The sequence below is a fragment of the Acomys minous genome (assembly GCF_964271855.1).
Source record: "Acomys minous genome assembly, chromosome: 6".
Taxonomy (NCBI): Eukaryota; Metazoa; Chordata; class Mammalia; order Rodentia; family Muridae; genus Acomys; species Acomys minous.
Window position 1 is genome coordinate 80,621,533 of NC_140487.1, and position 22,029 is coordinate 80,643,561.

Below are 22,029 nucleotides of genomic sequence, written 5' to 3' on the forward strand. Positions count from 1 at the left end.
AGATAGTATGAGGGAGCTCAGACTCATGGGTAAAGTTCTTGAAGCCAGAACATGGTCAGAAAATTTTCAATGTGTTCACCTTGACACCTGAGTTAAGTATCAGCCTCCTCAAGATACCAGGTAAGAAAAGCTTGTAGAAGAGAAGACTAATTATCAAGGGCTATAATCTAGATAATGCATGGACGATGGTCTTCGTCAGCCTTCTCTCCCTCCCTTCTTCTTCCCTCCCTTTTTCACACCCTCCCTTCTCACCCTCCCTTCTTCAATTTTATGGGTGTAACCATTTACCACTGTTTTGTCCTTACACTGACTAGTCTGTGCTTGCCTGGTAAGAGGCAGTTCAAGATGGCTCTTGGGTCCTGTTATTTTTCCATCCCTTTTTACTATTTTTTTTTGAGAACTCTCTTTTTCCAGCATTACAGGGTGCTCCTGTCGTCTTCTACCTACACTGGAAGTGGCCATGTAGAATTTTATTGGACAATGGTAGTTATGAAACTCCATCTGGAGGCTTCTTTAGTTGGTCAGTTGGCATTGCTTCTAACCATCCAGACGACAGAGGCAGTTAGTCAGTTACACATGTGTATACAAGTCTGTATGGTTGTATATCTCTATATGCACACATAGCCATAGTGACTGACTGAATATGTGTTCACACCAATGCCCCCCACTCCCACCCTCAACCCACAGCCCAAGAAAAGAGTTCTCTGTCTTGGTTGTGTCTGTTTCTGGTTGGCCTAAAACTCACCCTGTAGACCAGGCTGGCACCTCCATCTGTCTCTGACTCCCAAGAGCTGGAATTAAAGGCATGTGCTACCACACCTGGCTGCTTTTTTTCCCCATGGCCTCTCTGTCTTTGTCTCTGACTCTGTCTCTCCCTCTCTCTTTCCTTCTCCTCTCCCTCCCTTTCTCTTTCTCTCTCTTCCTCTCCCCATCTCCTTCCCTCCATGTTCTTCCTTAGTATCAAGAAGCTTAGTTCTCTTTCCTATAATAGGAAAATATATCCATTATTTGCTTAGTCATAGTGCGCACACAAGTTTGGGAATGGTGAGCATGTACCATTGAGAAACACAAACATCTCAGAGCGCATAATTGTCTATATCCATTTAGTCTACTAAGGCTAAAGGTTACATAGTTAGAATATTGTGGTCCAAAGCTAGTATGGCTCGTCCCTCCCCTCTGTGCTGTTATATCACTAATGAGAAATACTCAGATTCCTTTTTTTCTCTTTATGCTTTTCTTTTTCCTCCTTCCTCTTGTCCTTGTTGCTTTTCCATTTATTTGGACAGAGAACTTAGTATAGTACAACTCCCCTCCTAAGTAAGGTGTATCCCATCTAGGCTGATCCAGTGAGTCTCAGGTACAGGTGTAAGCATTTACATTTTTTAATGGATGATGCTAGTTCCCCTTTATTTTGTGTGAAACAGTGAATTATAAACCTTGGGTTGTGGGAAAGGTTTTGAGGGTAAATGTGTTTGATTTGATGGGGCTGGGGGTGCTAGGGATACTTGATTTACCCACAATCAGGCAGTCCTATCATAAGAGAGGGAACACAGTACTTAGTTATCTTATAGGTGGGGGAAGGACTCCAGGTACAGTTAAAAGCCATTGGTTGAGAGATAAGACACCAAGACATCTTATTAGCATAGGGTGGGTATAGACAGCAATCCCTGGGTACTTACTGAGCAGGTGAACAGGTTCTATTGGGAGGAAGGGAGTTAAACCTGTTTTTTCCTTTAGGGCTACATGGCACTCATCCATCAGAGGATGTAGGGGTTCAGGCTCTCCAGATCAGGCAGAGAAGAGAGAGTCCTGCTGACAGAAAGAGTCCGTCATTTTATACTGAGCTCTGAGGCTATCTGGAAATGCCAGACATAGACCTTAACAACAGGGTTTCCCAACATTTCTTCCTGATTAATTTTTTAAAAAGGGGTTTCATACTAGCCATCTGTTTCTGTGCTAGAGACTATTTCGTACTGAACCAGAAGCTGACTGTCAGTGACCTCAGTGTTATTGCTCACTTGCCATTTTAAAAATTGGATGAAGCAGGGTGCAAGAATCAGAACAAACACAGTGTTATCAGATAGCTAATAAAGGGCAGGAGTCAGGATATACATGATCGCTGAGCCAACTTAACTGCTCAGTGGTTGACATCCCAAGGGTAAGTCTGCACATAATTTTTCGAGGGTAATATCAATGGTCTCCAATAACATCTGATACATCCACATAGACAAAGCTTTTTTCTCAATACTATGCAGGTCTCCAAATGTTTGGCAGTCATTAGGCCTATATCTCCTGTTTTGGAGCAGGACCCAGCAAGAGAGTTTATCAGCCTCTGGAGGAATCTAAGGCTGTTAGCTGTGGATGTCCTCACCAGATAGAGCTCGTCTAGGAGGTCCCCAGTCAGGTGTGTCTGTCCAGTGGCTACTGTTGTTGTCTGGCAGATCCATGGGGGCTGCATGTCCAAGGAGGGACCGCTCATCTCTCTAGCCACCTCCCCCCCACCATTTTTTTGCACTAACTGGAGATTCTATTGCCCCGTGCTGTGGTCCCACTGTTGTTCTAAGTCCCCTCCGCTGCTGCTGGGCAGGAAATGAAAGTGCAAGGGCCAGTTTCTCTGGCAGAAAAGGGTGAAGTACCGAATGGACTCTGAGGCTGGCAGGAAGGAGGGCCTGGCATTACAGCCTTCAGAGAGGAAGGGAGCCCTTCCTTCCCCAGAATAAATGGTGACTCTCAGATGGTCTTGGTGAAATAGATGATGCTGGCCTCTCAATGTTTGTATTTATTAAAGACACCAAATCCATGACTTTAGACCTGCTGAATTTTTCAAATGATGTCTATCGTCTTTGATTTTGTTATTAGCAAGGTATAGTTTTGTGGAAGCATATTTCCAGCTCATTGTCACTTCAAATAGTCAATTTGCAAAGCTAATGTGGGTAGAGTTCCTCTTTAAAGGATGTACACTAGGGTATGCTGTCAGCTTCCCTGAGTCAGGACTTCAGGAGCCACACTTTGATAGTATTCTCATACTAATATAGCCTAGGCCTGGCTTAGAGAGTGCTAATGGTTTTATAGAGAGATTTTTCTGGGAAGAAAAAGAGTGTATCAAAAGTCAGAGGACTGAATGTACCTTCTATGAACCACATGTGCTTGTTAACAATGAATTTTAAGTTCTAAATACTTAGGTCTCCAATGAGAAAATTTTGCTCAAGGTTAAGTTTGAAAAGAAGCCAAATTTAAAACCAATTGACAAATGTTCTCTCATTATTATGTACTTTTACATAAATTTTGTTCATATACATAAGAATTAAATAGTAGCAGTGTGTGTGTGTGTGTGTGTGTGTGTGTGTGTGTGTGTGTGTGTGTGTAGGTCAGACTACAACCTGGAGTGTCAGCCCTCACATCCCATCTTGTTTGGAGGCAGGGTCTCCTAATTGTTGCTAACACATTAGATTAGCCAGCCCGAGTGCTTCTGGGCATTCTCCTGTTCCTGCTTCCCTTTTGTAGTAAGAGAATCGGAATCACACTCATCATTTATGTGGGTTCTTTGAATTCAGAATAAGTTCCTCATAATTATGTAGCAAGCACTTACCCGCTGAGCCATCTCCTCAGCCCCTCCCTCCTCCTCCTTGTTCTTGTCCTTGTCCTCCTCTCTTCTTCTTTTTCACACTATATTTAATTTTTATGTATATGAACAGGCTTTTTTTTTTCATTTGAAAGCAAGTAAGAATTAATTAGATAGTAGCAAGTCATATTTGGGTCTACTTTCTCCTTGCCCTATCAGAAACTCTGCTGCTCTTGGCAAACGTTGTCCTATGGAAGGGATGGCTTATTTTGCACAAATTGGCAATTCTAAACGCTGGCTTCCTGTGAGGTGACCTTCTATGGCTAGGATGCAGAGAACAAATCTCACTACACGGGCCAAGTTGTTTGACAGTGTTTTTCAGCTCTTAATCCTGAATTATTTTGTCTATTTCTTCTGTTAATTATTAGAGGAAAGTTAGACTTTTCACTAGTAATTGTGAATTAACCTATTTCTGGCCATTACTGGGAACATACACATTATGTACTTTTAGTGACCTCCTCCACAATCTTTCTTTGTTATGAATGACTTTCTCTACCTTGGTAAATAGTTATTGTGCTGAATTCAACTTTATTGACATAAGAATAGCCATTCACCTTTATTTTGATTTATTTTGAAATAGCATATCTTTTTCTAACCATCTCCTTCACTAAATTAGAGTTTTAGTGCTAAAATTGAGTTCTTATGAGAGGTTTATAATTCGGTGTTACTTTCTGCACAGTTTGCTACTGACTGCCTTATGAATGGAACATTTAGACCATTTGCATTTCATGCTGCCAACTCTGTTGTCAAGCCTCCTACCTCTTTTCTAGTATTTCTTGTCCTTTTCCTCCCAGTTTTTAAAAGACAAGCTTTTTCTGTGTAGCTATGGCTGTCCTGGGACCAGCTCTGTAGACCAGGCTGGCCTCACACTGAGAGATCTGCCTGCCTCTGCCTCCCAAGTGCTGGTGTTAAAGGTGTGTGCCACCACACAGTTGTATTTCTCCATTATTTTAGATTATTTTTATGCTTTCATTTAATCAGCTTTGTTGCCTATTATCTTTATCTATAAGACTTAGTATTTTAGTGGCTTTTGAATTATGACATGTCTTAGAATCTAAGGGACTCTGTAATACTTTGTATGTCATGTGACACTTCAGTTGTATACTTCCAGCTCTCCCAAGCTTGGTGATGCTACTTCATACTTTAGTTCAGTCTATGCCATACCCTGTAAATATGTGGTTGCCATTTTTGCTTTAATTAGCCAATAAATAATTATTCTCGAAGTTCAACTTCATTCCTTTGTGTGACACCAAATTTCAGTCTTCTTTTATTTATTTATTTTTTATCTAAAACCTTCCTTTAGCATTTTTATAATTTTATTTATTTATTTTGTATCCAAAGCCTTCCTTCAGCATTTTTATAATGCAGCTCTGAAGATGACTCTTTGTCTGACAAAAAAAAGCCATTTTTTCATATTTGTTTTAAAGGATATTTTCACTGTGGGTGCTATCTCAGGGCTGTGGTTTTCTTTCTTGTTAATGCCTTTCTGACCCTCTGGCTTGACAGTTAATCTGATCTATCTCTAGTCTTTGTTTCTTTGTTTGTTTGTTTTTTCTGGTAGAGCCCGTCCTGAAGCTGGATTTGATGTCCTGCTTTCAAAACCTGTCCAGTACTTCCACACCCATCCTCACATTTTGTTCTTATATTTAAATACAGGCCTGACATCATAGATGACTTGCCTTTGGCCCCCCTGCAAGACAGCTTTCAGACTGTGCAGTGCAACTGCAGCCTCCGGGAATGTGAGTGCCGTGTGCCGGTACCAAGAGCCAGACTCAACTACTCCCTCGTGATGTGTTTGGAAATCATATCTGCGGGTGTGACTTTCCAGTCTCCCCTAATGGCAGTGCAGCCCATGCTTATTGGTAAGTTGCACTTCAGAAAGACAGTGACCCTGAAAAAAAATCAGCCACAGAAAGGGGTTGAGAGGTTCCTATGGACCAAGGATTTTCATCACTTACACCACTTTGGTCAATACTGAAAAGATGGAAAGTGTACTACTAGAGGCAGCTTCTCAAGTGTGCTCATAGTAGAAACTGCCTCTAAGGTTAGCACTTAAATGGTCTTCTGAAGCAGCAGCTGTGGCTTCTCTGAGTCTTGGATTTAGTGAATGGATGTGTATTAATTAATTACCATCTCAGATAACCATTTTTGAAAATTATTAAAATAATTTTTGACTGAATTCATTCTTCTAATAAGCCGATCTTAAAGTCATGTGTACAGAGACTATCATCAGGGTTGGAAACAGTGCGAGGAACAGGGGAGGATTCCTACTCACACAGCAGGGCTGGTGTAGTGAGCAGAGTCAGCAACAGACCAATAAACAGTCAATCCATCCCCTGCACAGCTTGAGGACAAGACAGTCGCACATGGGTGGAAAATCTAATTTTCTTATTGCTAGGATCCTCAAGACTCCTTTGACAAGCTTAAATGTTCAGGTCATAGCTGTGATAACACAGATGGGTATTAAGGGACTTTCTCAGTTTTATATATACGTGGGTGTACATTGCGTTCAATGGCATGCTACTCAGCAGCTTTGTAAATTTTTAAATTTAAATTTTCTCAATTGATAACAGGCAACTCTACCTGTGTGTGCATGTGTGTGGGCAGGTGCATGTGGAGGCCGAAGGTCAATGCTGGGCTTCTTCCCTTATTGCGCTTCCTTGTTTTATTTTATTTCATTGTGAGAGGGTGCCTCGGTGAGTCTGTAGCTCACCAATTTGGCAAGACTAGCTGGCCAGTGAGCTCCAGGACCCCTCCTGTCTGGGTCCCTTGAGTACTCAGACTGTGGGCACACATCACCATGCTTTGGTGATATGTAGGTGCTGGGGCTCCAGACTTAGGTGGCAGGCATTTTACCAGCTTGGCAATCTCCCTACCCTCTCAGCAGCTCTCCACATTTGGCTTTGATTAATGGGACTTGATGTGACTGAGTACACTTTTCCATTTATCTGTCACAGTTTTCCACGCAGTTCCAAACATTGCTTCTTTTTATACGACTTAAGCTGTTACTTTTGAACCCTTGTTTAGTATTTTATTTTAAGATTAAGTCTTTCATGTAATTTGCTCTCTAGAGACATAGGTGTGGATTTTTATGACATAATGATAACAATACTCAAGCGATTCAATTGTGAAATTACTGTCAATAGGGAAAAAATAATGAAAGATTTATTTGACATCATATTTTTATCTGTTTAAAACTGGTTCTACCTGGTAAATTTACAAAGCATTTAGATCACTATTCCATTGAATTTGTTTTCCAAGTATTGTAGTTAAGGGAAAGTATGACCATCGAATTTATATGTATTCAGAAATTCCTAATTCTGTCCTAAGGCAGAGATAATTTTTGAAAAATATCAAAAAGTTTTCCTTGGCCATCCTGAAACTGGCTCTGCAGACCAGGCTGGCCTCAAACTCAAAGATCTGTCTGCCTCTGTCTCTCTGAAGTGCTGGCACTAAAGGTGTGCACAACCAATGCCCAGCAAAAAATGTCTTATATTTGAACCTGACGTACCCCAAATTTTTAAGTGTTGTAAAAGAATTAAGACATATCATGTAGCAGTACTGACTTGGGGAATTACTATTTCTGTTATCGTGGCCAAAGATCTCTTTATTATTAACTAAGTGAAAAGGAGGTATGCATGTAAAAACGTCAAAGTAAAAAATGTTTCAAGCAAGAACACATTCCCTGTGCTGAAGACAAAAATCTCTGTGATGAGTTGAGGAACCGGAGGATGTCTCTATGCATGGAGTCAATGAAGTACGACTCATAAGAGATTAGCTCAGAGTTATTGAGGGACAGAGGGCATCAGGGCCAGAGTTCCAGAGTTTGGATTTTATTCCAATCAAATGGAAACTTTCGATTGAGGGTCTGATCGGATCAGACATACCATATGATCACACCTATCTGTGTGTTCAAATTTTACTCTACCTCATGAAGAATGAATTTATTAGGGGGTGAAGAAGAGGTGAATTGGTAGGAGGAAGATCCTGGATAGGAGGCTGAAGGGATTTGCCAGCCAGGGTAGGGTTATAGCAATAAAGATATGTGGAACTGGTGAATTTGCTTGTAGGATCTGAAGGACTGAGAGAAACGGACCCTTCAGTTTGCCCCTAAAAATTTCAATGATGGGTATTAGGTGGAAATGCAGCAAGAAGGCCACTTTTGTGTTTGAGATGACTCTTAGAATCCTATGAGGTGTTGAATAGACAGTTGGCTGTAAGACTCCAAAGTTCAGGGGAGATAAATACTTGGGAGTTGTCATTATATGGATTCTATGAGATGACCCAGTAAGAATTCAGGAGAAAAAGAAACCTAACAGATATTAGTACAGGTGAAGGAGGCTGTGTTGTCTTAGAAACTGTGTATATAGGGTGTATATAGCTGTATGGTATGCTGAGAGGCAGACTAAACTTAATTGGAAAATGCCATCAGATTTGCTTCAGAGTAGTGGTCTTGATCGGAGCAGACTTTGTGATTGCTAAGGAAGAGCTGACCAACGTAGGTTGGGTAGCTGAGTGGGCTGGGTGGAAGGCAAGTCTCCCCAGCTCTTCTGAAGATGTTTCTCCAATAGAGTGGGTGAGTGGCAGCAAGTGCTGAGCTGGGCATAGGGGAGCCAGGGAAACATTTTAAGATATATTTTAGTATGACTGTCTAGGAAATGTGAAACAGCCTGCAAGTATATATAATTTTGCTACTCTTTGGTGCATTTATTTTTAAGTTTTTGCATTTTTTTGGTCCTGGAAACACAATAAAATTTCGATATATTCTATTTGCTAATTTTAACAACTCAAGAATATGAGAATGGAGACTGGAGAGATGGCTTAGCTTCTGAAGCCCTAACAGACGACCCAGGTTTGGTTCTATGCACCCACATGGCTGCTCACAACTGCTTGTAACTCTCATTCTTGGGGGTCCAACATCGCTTTCTGTTTTCATAGGGCACATGAATGTACGCACAGACATACATGTAAATAAAAATAAAGTAAGTTTTATAACAGAATCAAAGCATGAATTTGTAATAAGCCTCTTGAACATATTCTACTGTAATATGATTTTTAATGGCTGTTTGAGTTTTCTATATGGCACGAATCACAATTTATTAAAAAATTTTTACCTGTAGGATGTTTTAACTGTTTCTTCACATATTTAAAATATTTTCTTATTGATTGAAGTAATAAAGTACTTATATATGTTAATGTTAATAAACATATGTACATTTGAACCCAGGAATCATTCACTTAGTTAAAAATCTCTATTAAGGTAGGAAACCCCTCCCCTGTACCTATGGACTGGCAGGCACTTCTGATGGTGCATTTATTGCCTGGTAATGTTTGTTCTGAGTGGAATACGTATGTTTGGACTGATATTTTACGTGGATTAGTATGCTGATTCTTGCCCAGCTCTGTGCATTTTCTGCATAGTGTTCTGCACACTGCTGTTGTCCTCATGAGCAGCAGAGGCAAGCACAGTGACCGGATCTAGGCAGAGAATGCAAGTGAGTCTGAATATCATCAGGCAAAGTAAAGTTAGACAAACTTTGTAGAGAAGAAAATCACATTTATCAAGATCTTCTCATTTACTGGTTTATAGTCTTTGCCACATAAAGGAGAGAAGTGAAGACAGGGGTTTGCTGTGGTGAATACAGTACAAGAGGAACAGCCCAACATGCATGTCTCCCAAGCTCTGTAATTAGCCCTAGAATGTGGGAAATTTTTAAGTATTTGAAAGGCAAGAGATGCTGACAATTTATTTCAACTTCATTTTACTCAGATATGATTACCCTAAAAATTGCCTGACTTAAATGTCTTTTTCTTCCCCCTTAAGTGAAGCCTGATCCGCCATTGGGTTTGTGCATGGAAATCACAGATGATGGTAATTTAAAGATTTCTTGGAGCAGCCCAACAGTGGCACCCTTTCCACTTCAATATCAAGTGAAATATTCAGAGAATTCTACAGTTAGAAGAGAGGTAAGTATATTTTCATAAGGAAAAACTGAGAAGCCATTAAAGATTCCCAAGTCTCCTAGAAATTACCCTTGCCTGCTAAATATGCCTGTGCTTCTTAGAGTAGAAGGGATTATATAGAATATTACATAGTGAGATAATTTATACACTAAGGAGGTCAGTTATAAATTTTTGACATAGGGTTTCTCTGTGTAGTCCTGGCTGTCTTGGAACTTGCTCTGCAGACTAGCCTGTCCTCAAACTCAGAGCTCTGCCTCCCTCTGCCTCTGGATTGCTAGGATTAAAAGTGTATATGCCACTGCCTGGATGCTTACCAGATTTTAACTTACAATTACACCAGTTTTCATTGGTAGACTGCTGGTTGACAGTGCAGCCTTCTTCGCTGCTCAGTGTGCTGGCACACCGTGTATGCATTTGTGTCATGGAATCGCTCAGCATCCTCCTCTGCTGAAATGTTTTGTGAGCACCTCCTTGTTGCTAGGTGCTGGCATACATGCAATGAGATGCTTTGGGATCATAGAGCAGGGTGAGAGGATGAGGAAGGAACGGCACAGCAAGTGGAGGCTGGGGCAGGCCTCATGGGGGCATGGCACTGGGTCAAGGATTTGAAGGAGACCGCTGTGTAGGTGTCTGGGGGACTGGGTGACAAGCAGGTGGACCAGCAATGCAGGGGCCTGTATGGCAGAGGCTGAGTGAAGACAACTGTGGCAGTGGATGGTAACAGAGACAGGGCTGGGGAAGGATGAGGAGGGCATGAGTGGCCTGTGGAGTCACATGAAAACCTCAATGGCACATAGGGAGCCTAAGCACTACATCATTTTTCCAAGGTAAAAACCAATCTTTTTAGAACCATGTTACTTTTCTAAGGTCTTATTAGTCTGGGAGTCCTTGGTGTCAGGTGTATCCATATAGAGTTAAGGCTACTGTGAGGTGCTTTCTCATTAGTAAATTGGACATCACAGAAGTATAAGTATGGACGTCCTGATAATGTTCTATTGCATACCTCATGCTCTTCATGGTTTTTAAACTATGACTTGTTTCTTCCCCTCACCGTCTTGAAGAGACCAGGGAGTTCCATTGAAGCACATTATTGGAAAACTCAGTGTGCTGCACGAGTTTGTTTTCTACAGGGTTTGGCCTCATGTCTTCCCCTATGGTTTATAAGCGGTGTGTTGACTCTTGTCCTGTTCATCATCAGGGTCAGGACCTTAGTATAACTGCTGTCCCTCTTCTGCGTAGCTTTCCTTCGGGACCCTACAGTCCTCTCTACACCTCTGCACGTTTTTTTTTTTTACCAGATGTATAACAGATGGCAAAGTGGCTACTTAAACATCCTAAAGATCATATAGACATGATGACACGTAGACATCAGTTAGTATTTATCAGTTATAACAATTTTTGTTTGATGTACAGGTGCTTTAAAATTTCCCTGATAGATGCACAGTGTTTATTTTTCACATTGTCCCTGATTTCTGGTTTAATTCTGTAACCAGGCAATTCATCTGTAAGATTATAACACTTTGAGGCTTGCTGAGGCTTGCATGGTATCTGTTTTGGCAATCATTCCACATCAACCTGATGCTCTAATGTTTCAACATGGCATTTCACAGGCTGCTGAAATCGTCTTAGCTGCATCTCTGGTGGTACACAATGTGCTTCCTGGATCTTCCTACCAGGTTCAGGTGAGAAGCAAGAGACTGGGTGGCTCAGGAATCTGGAGTGACTGGAGTTCACCTCAAGTCTTTACCATACAAGGTAGGCCTTGCAGAAGTCGCTCTCTGGAAATATTTTCCCAGACCCTGCCTTCCTTGCCACTGGTATATCAGGAGCATCTTCAAATATTAAATATTAATATCTAAGTATTAATATTTAAATATTAAAACTGTATTTAAAATTCTCTTTGAAGACAAGGTCTACATCAGTTTAGGCAGACTTTGGACTGATATTCTTCCTGCCTTAAGCCTCTTGAGTGCTGGGATTAAAGACATGTCTTGTGCCTGTGCCCAGCTACATTTTACTTAAATCTTGAACAGAATAATTTGTTCATGAAAATTGCATCCCAGTTCCTATGTATGTGCTTCCAAAGCACCCTTTTATTGATTTTTTTAATATGAAAAAAAGGAAATAGTATTCTGGAACGTTAACTTGAAATTTCACTTTAGAAACCTAGACATATGATTATGTTCTTAATTCTTTAATTTACATTTCCAAGCCAAGTGTATTCATCATACCATGTTAGATATTAAATGCTTACTTCTAGAGGTGTGCATATGTGCAAGAATGCATACATGTGTGTGAAAGTCTGCACATGTGTGTGCGTGAGCGCGTGTGCATGTGTGCACTTGCAGAGGCCATAGGTTGAATTTGGCCATCTTCCTCCATCATTTTTGAACATATTTTTTGAGATAGGGTCTCTTTTTGTTTTGAATTCTTTCATTTGATCTCTGGATTTATAATAATTACAGAGGATCAAGTTTGTATTTATGCCAAAAGTCTTGCTGGTGTATCTGAAGATCCAGGCATCTTGCAGGAGCTGTCATTCTGTAGTTCGTGCACAGCAACGTCTTTCGACTGTTTCCTGCAGACACGTTTGCTGTTCCGCAGTATCTGGTGTCCAGAATAAATTTTTTATTTTATCCATACAGCAGGTTTTCCTAGCTTGGTGGAAGCTTTTCACATGGTGGGTGGGGGTGGGTCTTGCTCTTTTCTTGGAATCAGCTACTTTGATGTGCATAACCGCTTCAACAGCCTGTTGGTATCAGCTAAGAAGGTCCAGCTTATCTCTACCTGGAAATCCAGCCCAGAGCTGGTTACTGCAGAAAACACTGTAGGTACAACGGACACTCTTGGGCACTCACTGAGGCTATTTTACATTTGACGTGCACTTCCACTCTTGCCCACGTGACTCAGCAATCGTTTTCAGGTGTGAGTGACTCCTGGGGTTTCCGTTTGTCTGCAGTGACTCATAGACCTGCGTGTCAGGCAACCGTCCTCCTTTCCTTTCTGCCAACTTTCAATGTTATTTTTAATATCAGAGAAATTGCAGTTTAGCCACAGGTTTCCCAGAGAGGTGAGAGGCAGTGCTTCCCAGAGCCCCGAGCATCTTATCCAGTTTCCAACCCTGCCACAGCTAAGTTGCGAAGTCACTTAACTGTCAGTTTGGTTCTGCTTGTTCAGTCTTACTCGGGTGGGTTATGGTAACACAGAAATAGCAATGTAGGACAGCGAGGCGCAGTCAGTCCATTCCATTCAACACCTCTCCTTATTGATTACTTATTATTTTAGAAGTGTTAATTAGTCAGAAAGCAGTCTGTTTCGTAGAAGTGTTGGTTTTGAGTCTACCAGGTCACACAGGGAGCATCATCATGATTTCTTTGGAGAAGTTCTTCACCTTTCTGTGCCTCAGTTCCCTTGTTTGTAAGATCGGGATGTGCGTATGACTAGTGGGAAATAATACAGCCAAGTGCTTGTGACAGCACCTGACTCTTGACAAATGTGCAGCGAATATCAGGCACTATCTTAGCTTCAACACTAATTGCTTGGCGCAAAGTGAGACTGTGAGACCGGTCAAGCTGGAAGTCTCAGGGACATGGCATGAAGACTGTAGACAACGATCTCATATCTTTATTCCTCAAGTGACTTTCTGCTGTCACCGTGCGTGTAATAGGATGCTGATAACTCATATCTTGAACTTCTGGGTCGTTTCCTAGGGGAAGCTGCATCTTCCTTCAGCAGCTCTTACTGATTAGATGTGTCCTATGAGTCACATCAGGGGGTGGGGTGGGGTGGGGTAAAGCACAGTATCCCAGGTGGAGGCATTCTATGTGGTCCTGTGGGGTCAGGTGACAAGGGAAGCTGAGCAAAGCAAAGGTAGCCACGCCCACCTACACTGAAAATCTCTTTATTAACTATTAGGCAATGTGTTTACTTTCCCTGGAAAGCTCTTTCTTTCTGTTCTTGTTGTTGTTTTAAAATGTAAAACCTCCCCTTTGTTAAAAAAAAAAGACAGGCACTGCTATAAGAATAAGTGTCATTTTTCAAAGTTTTCTAGGATTTAAGGCTGAATGGGAATGCTTTTCTAGAATAGTAACTATTAGCAGCATTCTTACAGTATTTAAGTTCATAAAAGATACGATTTTGTGGCAAGATGGATATGTTTCATTTCCAGTTCTGCTTCTCTTTACAATGTATGCCAATATCTGAAAGTTTAGATTTGCTTAGGTTTTCAAACTCCAGCTCATGTATTGCATTCTTGTATAAGTGGTCAGATAACATAATGAAGCACACACATGCGACATAGCTTTTTCAGTCTGTTAGCTTGTTCAACAGTCAGTCAGATGACTTAACAACTAGGCTTTTATATATCACTCAAATATATCGCTAAGCTTCAGACATCCCAAACAGAAAAACATGGGAGGAAAAGTGTGAGTAAATAGCTACCATCCAGTCAAAATTCCCGCAAAAATCAATCTTAAAATATGAAAATTTTTATTTTGGCTTTAATCTTACCCGATTGCTTTGAAACCATGACACCATAGTCTGCAGGGGAGATCTGTTCAGCTCACAGCTGCCCCAAAGCAAACAGTGATGCAGAAGGAGCCAGAGTCCCCGTCCTTATTCTGGGCATGCTCCCAAGGATCCAACACTTTCAGATGGACTCTTCCTCATGGAGGCTTCACAGATCCTAGAAATGTGTGATGCTCCCCCAGCTTTCAGCTTTTGAGCTTTTGGAGGCTTTTATGGTCTTGACCATAATACGGCCTCACAATCTTGAATGGCTTAGCTGCTTCTGAGGGCTACTAGGTGAGGATTAAGAAAAAAATCATCACATAAGAACAAAACTCAGATGCTTGCAGTGAGGACAAAGACTTATCCACTTAAGAAGCTCCCACAAGTATTTCTGTTTACAGTACCATCTGTGCTGATGAAATCTGTGTGAGCAGGCTCCACGTATTTTCTTTCTTTCTTTCTTTCTTTCTTTCTTTCTTTCTTTTTTTCTTTCTTTCTTTCTTTCTTTCTTTTTTTTAAGATTAATTTATTATGCATACAGTGCTCTGCCTGCATGTACACCTGCAGGCCAGAAGAGGGCATCAGATCACATTATAGATTGTTATGAACCACCATGTGGTTGCTGGGAATTGAACTCAGGACCTCTGGAAGAGCAGTAAGTGCTCTTAACCTCTGAGCCATCTCCTCAGCACCATGTTTTCTTGAGAGAAGAATCAGCAGCCGCCTTGGATTGAAAGGGTGTATTAAATAAACACAGTTTAGGGAAAGCTACCCGAACTTTGTAGATTGTCACATTTAAAGTATTTCTTTGTGCAGAGGAGTGCTGTATTTGCATTATGCCTGTAGCACAAGACAGGGCATCAGTTCCCATTACAGGTGGTTATGGTTGCAGGGAATTGAACATAGGACTTATGGAAGAGCAGCCGGTACTCTTAATCACTGACCCATCTCTCCAGTCATGAGATGGTCACTTTTTATTTTTGTTTTAAAACTTAGATTTAAGCATTTAATCAGGCACAAACCCTATACATTCTAACTTTAGTTCTCGATTAAGCCTCACTAGATGCATTTGATGTTAAACTGAAACATCTTGAAGTTTTACAAGTAATCTGTTAACGAAGAGCCTCAATTACAAGCGTCAATCTGCATCTTTGTAGAAGGTAACCGTAACTCTGATGCTTGAGACAGTGAGTGGTGAGGCCATGTAGCTGGGCATCTCTCAGGTGTGTGACAGGTGCGGGTCAGCAGTGAGCTCTGTTCATGTGGACGCTGCATGTCCTTGAGGCTGGGATCACACTCACGCACGCCCATAGTCTAGTGCCCTAGCTGCTGCCCATGATGTGGTGCTCAGTGCTACCCTATTCCTGTTTACCACAGTTATGGTTATTGCGGGTATCCGGTGTAAACAGTACATATAAAACCATTGCTGTAAATTCCGCATGATATTGCAGAGAAAAACATTTACCTATTTCTTTACATGTTTATCAGAGTCTTTCATAACTGAAGAAAACAATACCTACCAAGCCCACTTTCTTCAGTATTTTGTGCCATAGTTATCTGTGCTAAGAACCTACACTATGTTTCACCGATTCTCCTGAAATTTTAAAATTACATTTATTTTGCATGTTGAACATGATGCACATGTTCAGGTCATAGGACAACTTGTGGGAGTCAGTTTCATCATCCATCCTGTCAGTCCTAGGGATTGAACTCAGGTCATCAGGCTTTTTGGCAAGCACCTTTACCTGCTGAGCCATCTCACTGCTCCCTCTTTATTTCTTTAACACTTATTTAGTACTTCTTTGTGTGTGTGTGTGTGTGTGTGTGTGTGTGTGTGTGTGTGTGTGTGTGTGCATGCGCGCGCGCGGATACATGCACATTCAGTTTTAATAGCCTGGGGGAAATGAATTATTGTGCAAGCATATGATAACTTCACTTAGTCCTGTTACCTGTCACTTGGAAAGAGACCATTGCTAAAACATAGTTGGAAGGAAAAAACTCCACGTTGAGAAAGTATGCAGCTGAGAGCAGGGTTCCCAAGGCTCAGAGGGCTCTCCATAGCATCAGCCAGCTTCGCAGTGGACTTATTTGGTTTTGGCAGGGTAACTGGGAATGTGGGAACCTCTTTCCTGTCATATGGATAGCTCACGTGATGGTTTCTGTTTCCATCTGAGTACCCACCTTTCTCTCTTTGTTACAGATGTCATGTACTTTCCACCCAAAATCCTGACAAGCGTGGGCTCGAATGCTTCCTTTCATTGCATCTACAAAGGTCCAAACCAAATTATTTCCTCAAAGCAGATAGTTTGGTGGATGAATCTGGCTGAGAAAATCCCTGAAACACAGTATAGCCTTGTGAATGACCATGTTAGCAAAGTTACGTTTTCCAACTTGAAAGCCACCCGACCTCGCGGGAAGTTTGCCTATGACGCAGTGTACTGCTGCAGTGAGCAGGAGTGCCACCACCACTATGCTGAACTGTATGTGATCGGTAAGAATCCCAAGGCCTCGTTCATTCTGTCCCCTAAGGTCACTTGTCACCATGGACTGTGCTAGAGTCCTATTAAAGATGTAAGGAAAATGTTTTTTTTCATGATCTTTGGTGTTTTTACTTTATATTAATATTTTAATGTGTTTTAAACAGATGTCAATATCAACATATCATGTGAAACTGATGGGTACTTAACTAAAATGACTTGCAGATGGTCACCCAGCACATTCCAATCACTCGTGGGAAGTACTGTGCAGTTGCGGTATCACAGGTATGCATTATATTGGTTTCTTTGTTTTTCCCGGCCCATGGCACAGTTACATTTTCTGTTAATAGAACACTACTGTAGAAATCTGGCACAATTTTCCCTCTGTGCAGTAGTTTGAATATAATTTGTTAGAAAAATTGTGAAGGGTTACATAAATTGTAATCTTTCAAAACATTCACACCCAAGGCTTTTTAAAAAATGTATTTTGTTTTAAAGTCATATTATCGTGTCTGCCAGGCAATTTCCTGGAATTGCCTTTTGACTCTTGTGTGACATGAAGGGAGGCAAGGGTATTATTTCATACACAAGTGTAGTTTGACTCAGAGAGCGGGCTCACGTTGGCTGTGCAGTATTTTAGGTTTCACATCCCTCAGCTAATGGTCAGTGTTTCAGAGAAAGGAGACAGAGGAGAAGATTCTACAAGATGTGATTGCTTTTTTTTAGAATGAATGGAATTATGTTAGAAAGCATGAAGTCGTTAATAGAAGTAATTGGTTCTTTCAAGAGAATTTTGTGCTTACTTATTTTTATCCCTCTTTGTTTAAAAATAATTTAAGCCATCTCCATACTGTATTTCCCTTTTCTCTACATGTATGTCTTAACCATGTCTCACTGCTGGGAAGGTACAAACATCCTTGTTTGTAAAGCCTCCCATGATAATTGTCTGGTGTGCTTACTGCACTATACTCTGTGCTCTGATATTTAAATCTGTATTGAAAATGTTCAGTTTGTACAAGGTGTCCATTTGTTCTCAAAATCTAAAATAACTCGGAAAATATCTCCCTCCTCTCAAACCCTGTTATCTGAACTCTGTGCTTCTTGTTCTGAGTCAAACCCCTCTGTGGTATTGGAAGGAAACTGGCAATTTCTACATCTCTTAAATGTGAAAAATTGTTGCCTTTATACTGTATGCTATGAATATCTTTAAACCGAGTGAAAGTTCATGATACGCAGTTTTAGTTATAGATATCTTCCCATGCATTTTCACATGCAAACAAATGTCTGCAGAAACCTGTTTTCTAAGATGCACAGCTCACTTAGCATCCATACATCCACAGGGTGGCCATACAACCAACTACAAATGTGTAATGAGGTTTTGAATCTCCCAAGTGTTCATTTCTTTGCCTGTAAGTGGAAGGAATGGTAGGACTTACATTGTTTTCAGGGGAAACTAATGACATTTCATTTCATTGTAATTAAAGAGTACAACTCCTCTAGGAAGCCTTCCCTGTGGCAGTCAATAAACGGTAACTGCTGTCATGATGATGACGCTCAACTTCCCAAGTCAGACCTTCGCTGCTGTGTTTCTGCACTACTGTTTTGCTACCCACTAGTGATTACAAATCCCTCAGTCATTGTGATCCTCACTCACCATTAATTATCTAAACACACATGCGCACACACTGATAATCTTGAGGGGAAAGTATTGCAAAGATGGTAATTGAGAAAAGACTTTAGTGTTTCCATTTTCTTTTCCCTTCTCATTTTCATCTCTGTGGAGTGTAGTCGGAGCTTTAGTCAGTTAAACACCATTTCAGGGCAAATAGCGACAGAAGGACTGTGTCTTGAAGAAATGTATTGTGTGCTGTGAGGATGTAGGTTGATTAAGACTCCAAATGTATAAAAAATCAGTTCTGAGAAAAATGAATAATGTATTTCCCACCATTCATGTATGGAGCAGGGTTTGGTACTATTTTCACGACATCAGTTTGGACTGGGAAGTCTTAGAGAACTGTCCGTCAGGCCAAACATTGACATCAGTTGCAGTCCTGATTTCTGTTGGAAGTTAACTCACTGGGTAAAGCAAGAACCTGCTCTCCATCAACCCCAGGAGTCCCCCTCAATACTAATTTTGATCCTTATTTCAACAATCATGTCACCAATTCTGGGCTCTAGCATAGAAGTCCCCAACCCTTTGACTAACCTCTAGCTCCAAAAATATTGACATTATGATTCTTGACAGTAGTAAAATTAAAGTTATGAAGCAGCGACAAAAATAATTATATGATTGGGGGTCACCACAACATGAGGAACTGTATTAAAAGGCTGCAGCATTAGGAAAGTTGAGAGCCATTGGCCTCGTGTAACCACAGAGTCCTGCAGTTCTGTCTCTAACTTAGTTCTTTTTAACTCTTCTGACTTCCATCACTACTCATTGCTCCTGCGGTGCTTTTGTGGAGTTACTCTTTGTGGAAAGACCTAGATAAAGCTGGGAAAGCAAGGGTGCCTTCCTAGTCCCGACATCAATCTGTACACAGAGAAAATGATTATGACAACAAATAAATAATACTTCTAAAATGTTCTCTTCCTCTTATCAATACTGAATGTTAACTGACTATTTTTTAAAATATCTTTAAGGAGAAGACTGTACTGTTCTGATAGTCCATCTATTCATCCTACGTCTGAGCCCAAACACTGCATCTTGCAAGGGGACGGCTTCTATGAATGTGTTTTCCAGCCAATCTTTCTATTATCTGGCTATACAATGTGGATCAGGATCAACCACTCTTTAGGTTCACTTGACTCTCCACCGACATGCGTCCTTCCTGACTCCGTAGGTATGTCAGGCTGCATTGTGTATTTTTCTTAGATTTGGATGTCATTTTCTAACCACACTAGATTTTGGAGAAAAAAATTGTTTCTGCTTATAGAGAAATTTAAAGGATGATTGGCATTAGAAGCTTCCTGGTATTGAGGTTTTGTTTTTATTTTACCATTTTGAGCTTATTTTTATATTATTTGTAGCATGTTTGTTTATAAATGTGAATAATACATTCATAATAGTTGGACATTTTCATATAGCACTTGATGAGTTGTGTGATAGCAATTTTATGAGTTTTTTTAAATATAAAATTTCTAATATCCCTCCAGCGAAATTCTGAAAGCATTTGCTGTTTTTAATCTGAAAGTTTTGTTTCGATAGTCTGAAGGCTTTATAATCTGAGTAGCCATACATTAAGGCTTTAATTGGCCGGGCTAGGTATGAGAGACATTCAAAAGATCCAAAGGAAGTGAAGAAACTTGACAAAAGACAGTGAGATCTATCGTGATATTGACAAATTTTCAAAAAGTACATTGAGATGAAAGTATTCAAAGAGCCTTTGAGACACTGGGTATATTCTTCCAAAGTCAGTGTGGAATGTTCGAGAAATAAAGTTCTTTTGTTGCTATACATTGTTTTGTTAATAAATTATCCCAAAAATTAGTATATTTTTTCAATTAACCAGTACACATTTGAAGTAGAATCCATATTTTGTTAAATATAGGATAAACTTACTTTAACTATTAGATCTGTTTTTGATATAGATGTCCAAGGAATTGATTATCTTTTCCTTTGCACAATTCCACTGTGTTTTTTACTGCAACTGGTGCATTTCTGTAACTCAGTATTTCAGAATAATAAAGATCCATGAACATTCACACACAACATGGGGTCAACAACATGCTGTCTGGATAACATTGGGTGTTCTGCTTTCCAAGACTAGAGCAAAGAGTTTAGGTCAGGCTCATTTTGCCTTAGAAAGAGAGCAATGTATAAATTAGGCTTCGGGGTGTAAATCTCCATGTCTTCCAGGCCTTTAAAACTTGGATTAGGCACAAAACCATTTTCTATCACCCATTAGCTGTGTGTAGCTTTCCATACTCCCCCATGTGTGCATCACTGTGGTCAGAGCGTACACTTCTGCTTGGCAGTCACCAAATCTCTCCATGTGATTCACTGACAAACAACCAAAGAACTAACCCTTACACTGTCTCAAACACTGACACTTTTTGTCTTGAAAGGAAATGACTTTTTTCAGACATAGACATTTTATCATCTTATTGGTTTGATGATGAATACATTCATGAGCTGTGAGAAATTCAAGGACCATGAGAAGCTACATACTAATGACAAATTGAGGTGTTTTGTCCTGAATGCCCTAAAGTACTAGTGTTAGTGTCTTAAGTGATCAATGAGTACTGGTCAAAGAAGAGACTACACTTTTTGCACAGTAGTTGTTTTTAGAAGTGGCACTTGGAAGAAGAGAGTGATGCTAAGCACTCACATTGTGCAATCCTTGTTCCCTATGAATCAACAGTGCCCTGATTCATAGCACCTAATGGAATCAACAGGTTGAAGGGGGTAGACCGGGAATATCTACAGAGGCTTGTCCTAATTTCCCCTATATAATGCCTGTACATGGCCATAATCGTGGTTTCTCAATTTATGGGCTTCATTCCTCTCAGCCACTAGAGTTGTGCACCTCTCATTCCAGTCAAGGGCCATCCATCTCTCTTTGGATAGTTGAGTGGCAGAGGTAACCATCAAAACAATGAAAGAAGAGGAGCATCACAGGGCGTCACCCTGGAGACCTTGGGCTCTACCTAGTGTTAACCTGTTAGGAGCTGGCTCATGGCAGCTGTGGAGGGGAGCTTATGGGATCTGAGATAGGAAGGGATGCCATTAGGAAAAAAGTTTCTTGCCAGCTAGTGTGAAAGTGTAGTACTTAAACATGTAACATTTTGTTATAGCAATTGAACCCATTGCTCCATTCATGGAGTACTCCCAACAGTAGAGACAAGAGTTTAAAAAGGATGTTGCTTTAGAAATATGAAGTAGAAAGATGGTTAATATTGCTGTTTTAGTTACTATTACATAATATATATATTTTTAATTTCTAGTAAAACCACTACCTCCTTCTAGTGTGAAAGCAGAAATTACTGTAAACATTGGCTTACTGAAAATATCTTGGGAAAATCCAGTCTTTGCAGAGAATAACCTTCAGTTCCAGATTCGATATGGCTTAAGTGGAAAAGAAATACAATGGAAGGTACTTTTTACTTCGAAATATTTTCTTCTCATTTAATCTTTCTCTTTCCTTCCCAGGACCTCTCTCCCCTTCAATTGGATTTTCTCTGTATAGCCCAGGCTAGCCTCAAAAATCACTCCATAGCTAAGAGTGGCCTTGAACTTGTGAACCCCTGCTGCTTTAGCCTCCCAAGTGCTGGGACTACTAAATGCTATTTAGTAGTGTTTTATGAGCATATACTAGTCGTAGTTAATGCTGGGTGACATTATGGTATATTTGATCATATTCACCCCTTCTTACCACCTCGTATCCCTTTACCACTGATTCCCCTCCTCTCCCTAGCCAGTTGCTCTTCTATATCTTTGGTAAATATGGGCAGCTCATC

The 22,029-nt window shown here is 40.5% G+C and overlaps 2 protein-coding genes across 2 annotated transcripts in view; both read left to right on the forward strand.

Moving 5' to 3' along the window:
* LOC311600663 (PRAME family member 12-like) overlaps positions 1 to 22,029 on the forward strand; it is a 300,082-nt gene that overhangs the window by 94,602 nt on the left and 183,451 nt on the right. The window lies entirely within an intron of this gene.
* Positions 1 to 22,029, forward strand: part of LOC311599062 (leptin receptor-like) — a gene marked incomplete at its 3' end in the record, with an annotated part of 51,137 nt that overhangs the window by 20,244 nt on the left and 8,864 nt on the right. Inside the window, exons 5-11 of the mRNA XM_084784737.1 lie at positions 5,279 to 5,484; positions 9,447 to 9,589; positions 11,197 to 11,341; positions 16,296 to 16,586; positions 16,740 to 16,857; positions 19,213 to 19,412; positions 21,517 to 21,665. Of these exons, the coding sequence (XP_084640863.1) occupies positions 5,279 to 5,484; positions 9,447 to 9,589; positions 11,197 to 11,341; positions 16,296 to 16,586; positions 16,740 to 16,857; positions 19,213 to 19,412; positions 21,517 to 21,665 (1,252 nt within the window). The remainder of the gene's footprint in view (positions 1 to 5,278; positions 5,485 to 9,446; positions 9,590 to 11,196; positions 11,342 to 16,295; positions 16,587 to 16,739; positions 16,858 to 19,212; positions 19,413 to 21,516; positions 21,666 to 22,029) is intronic.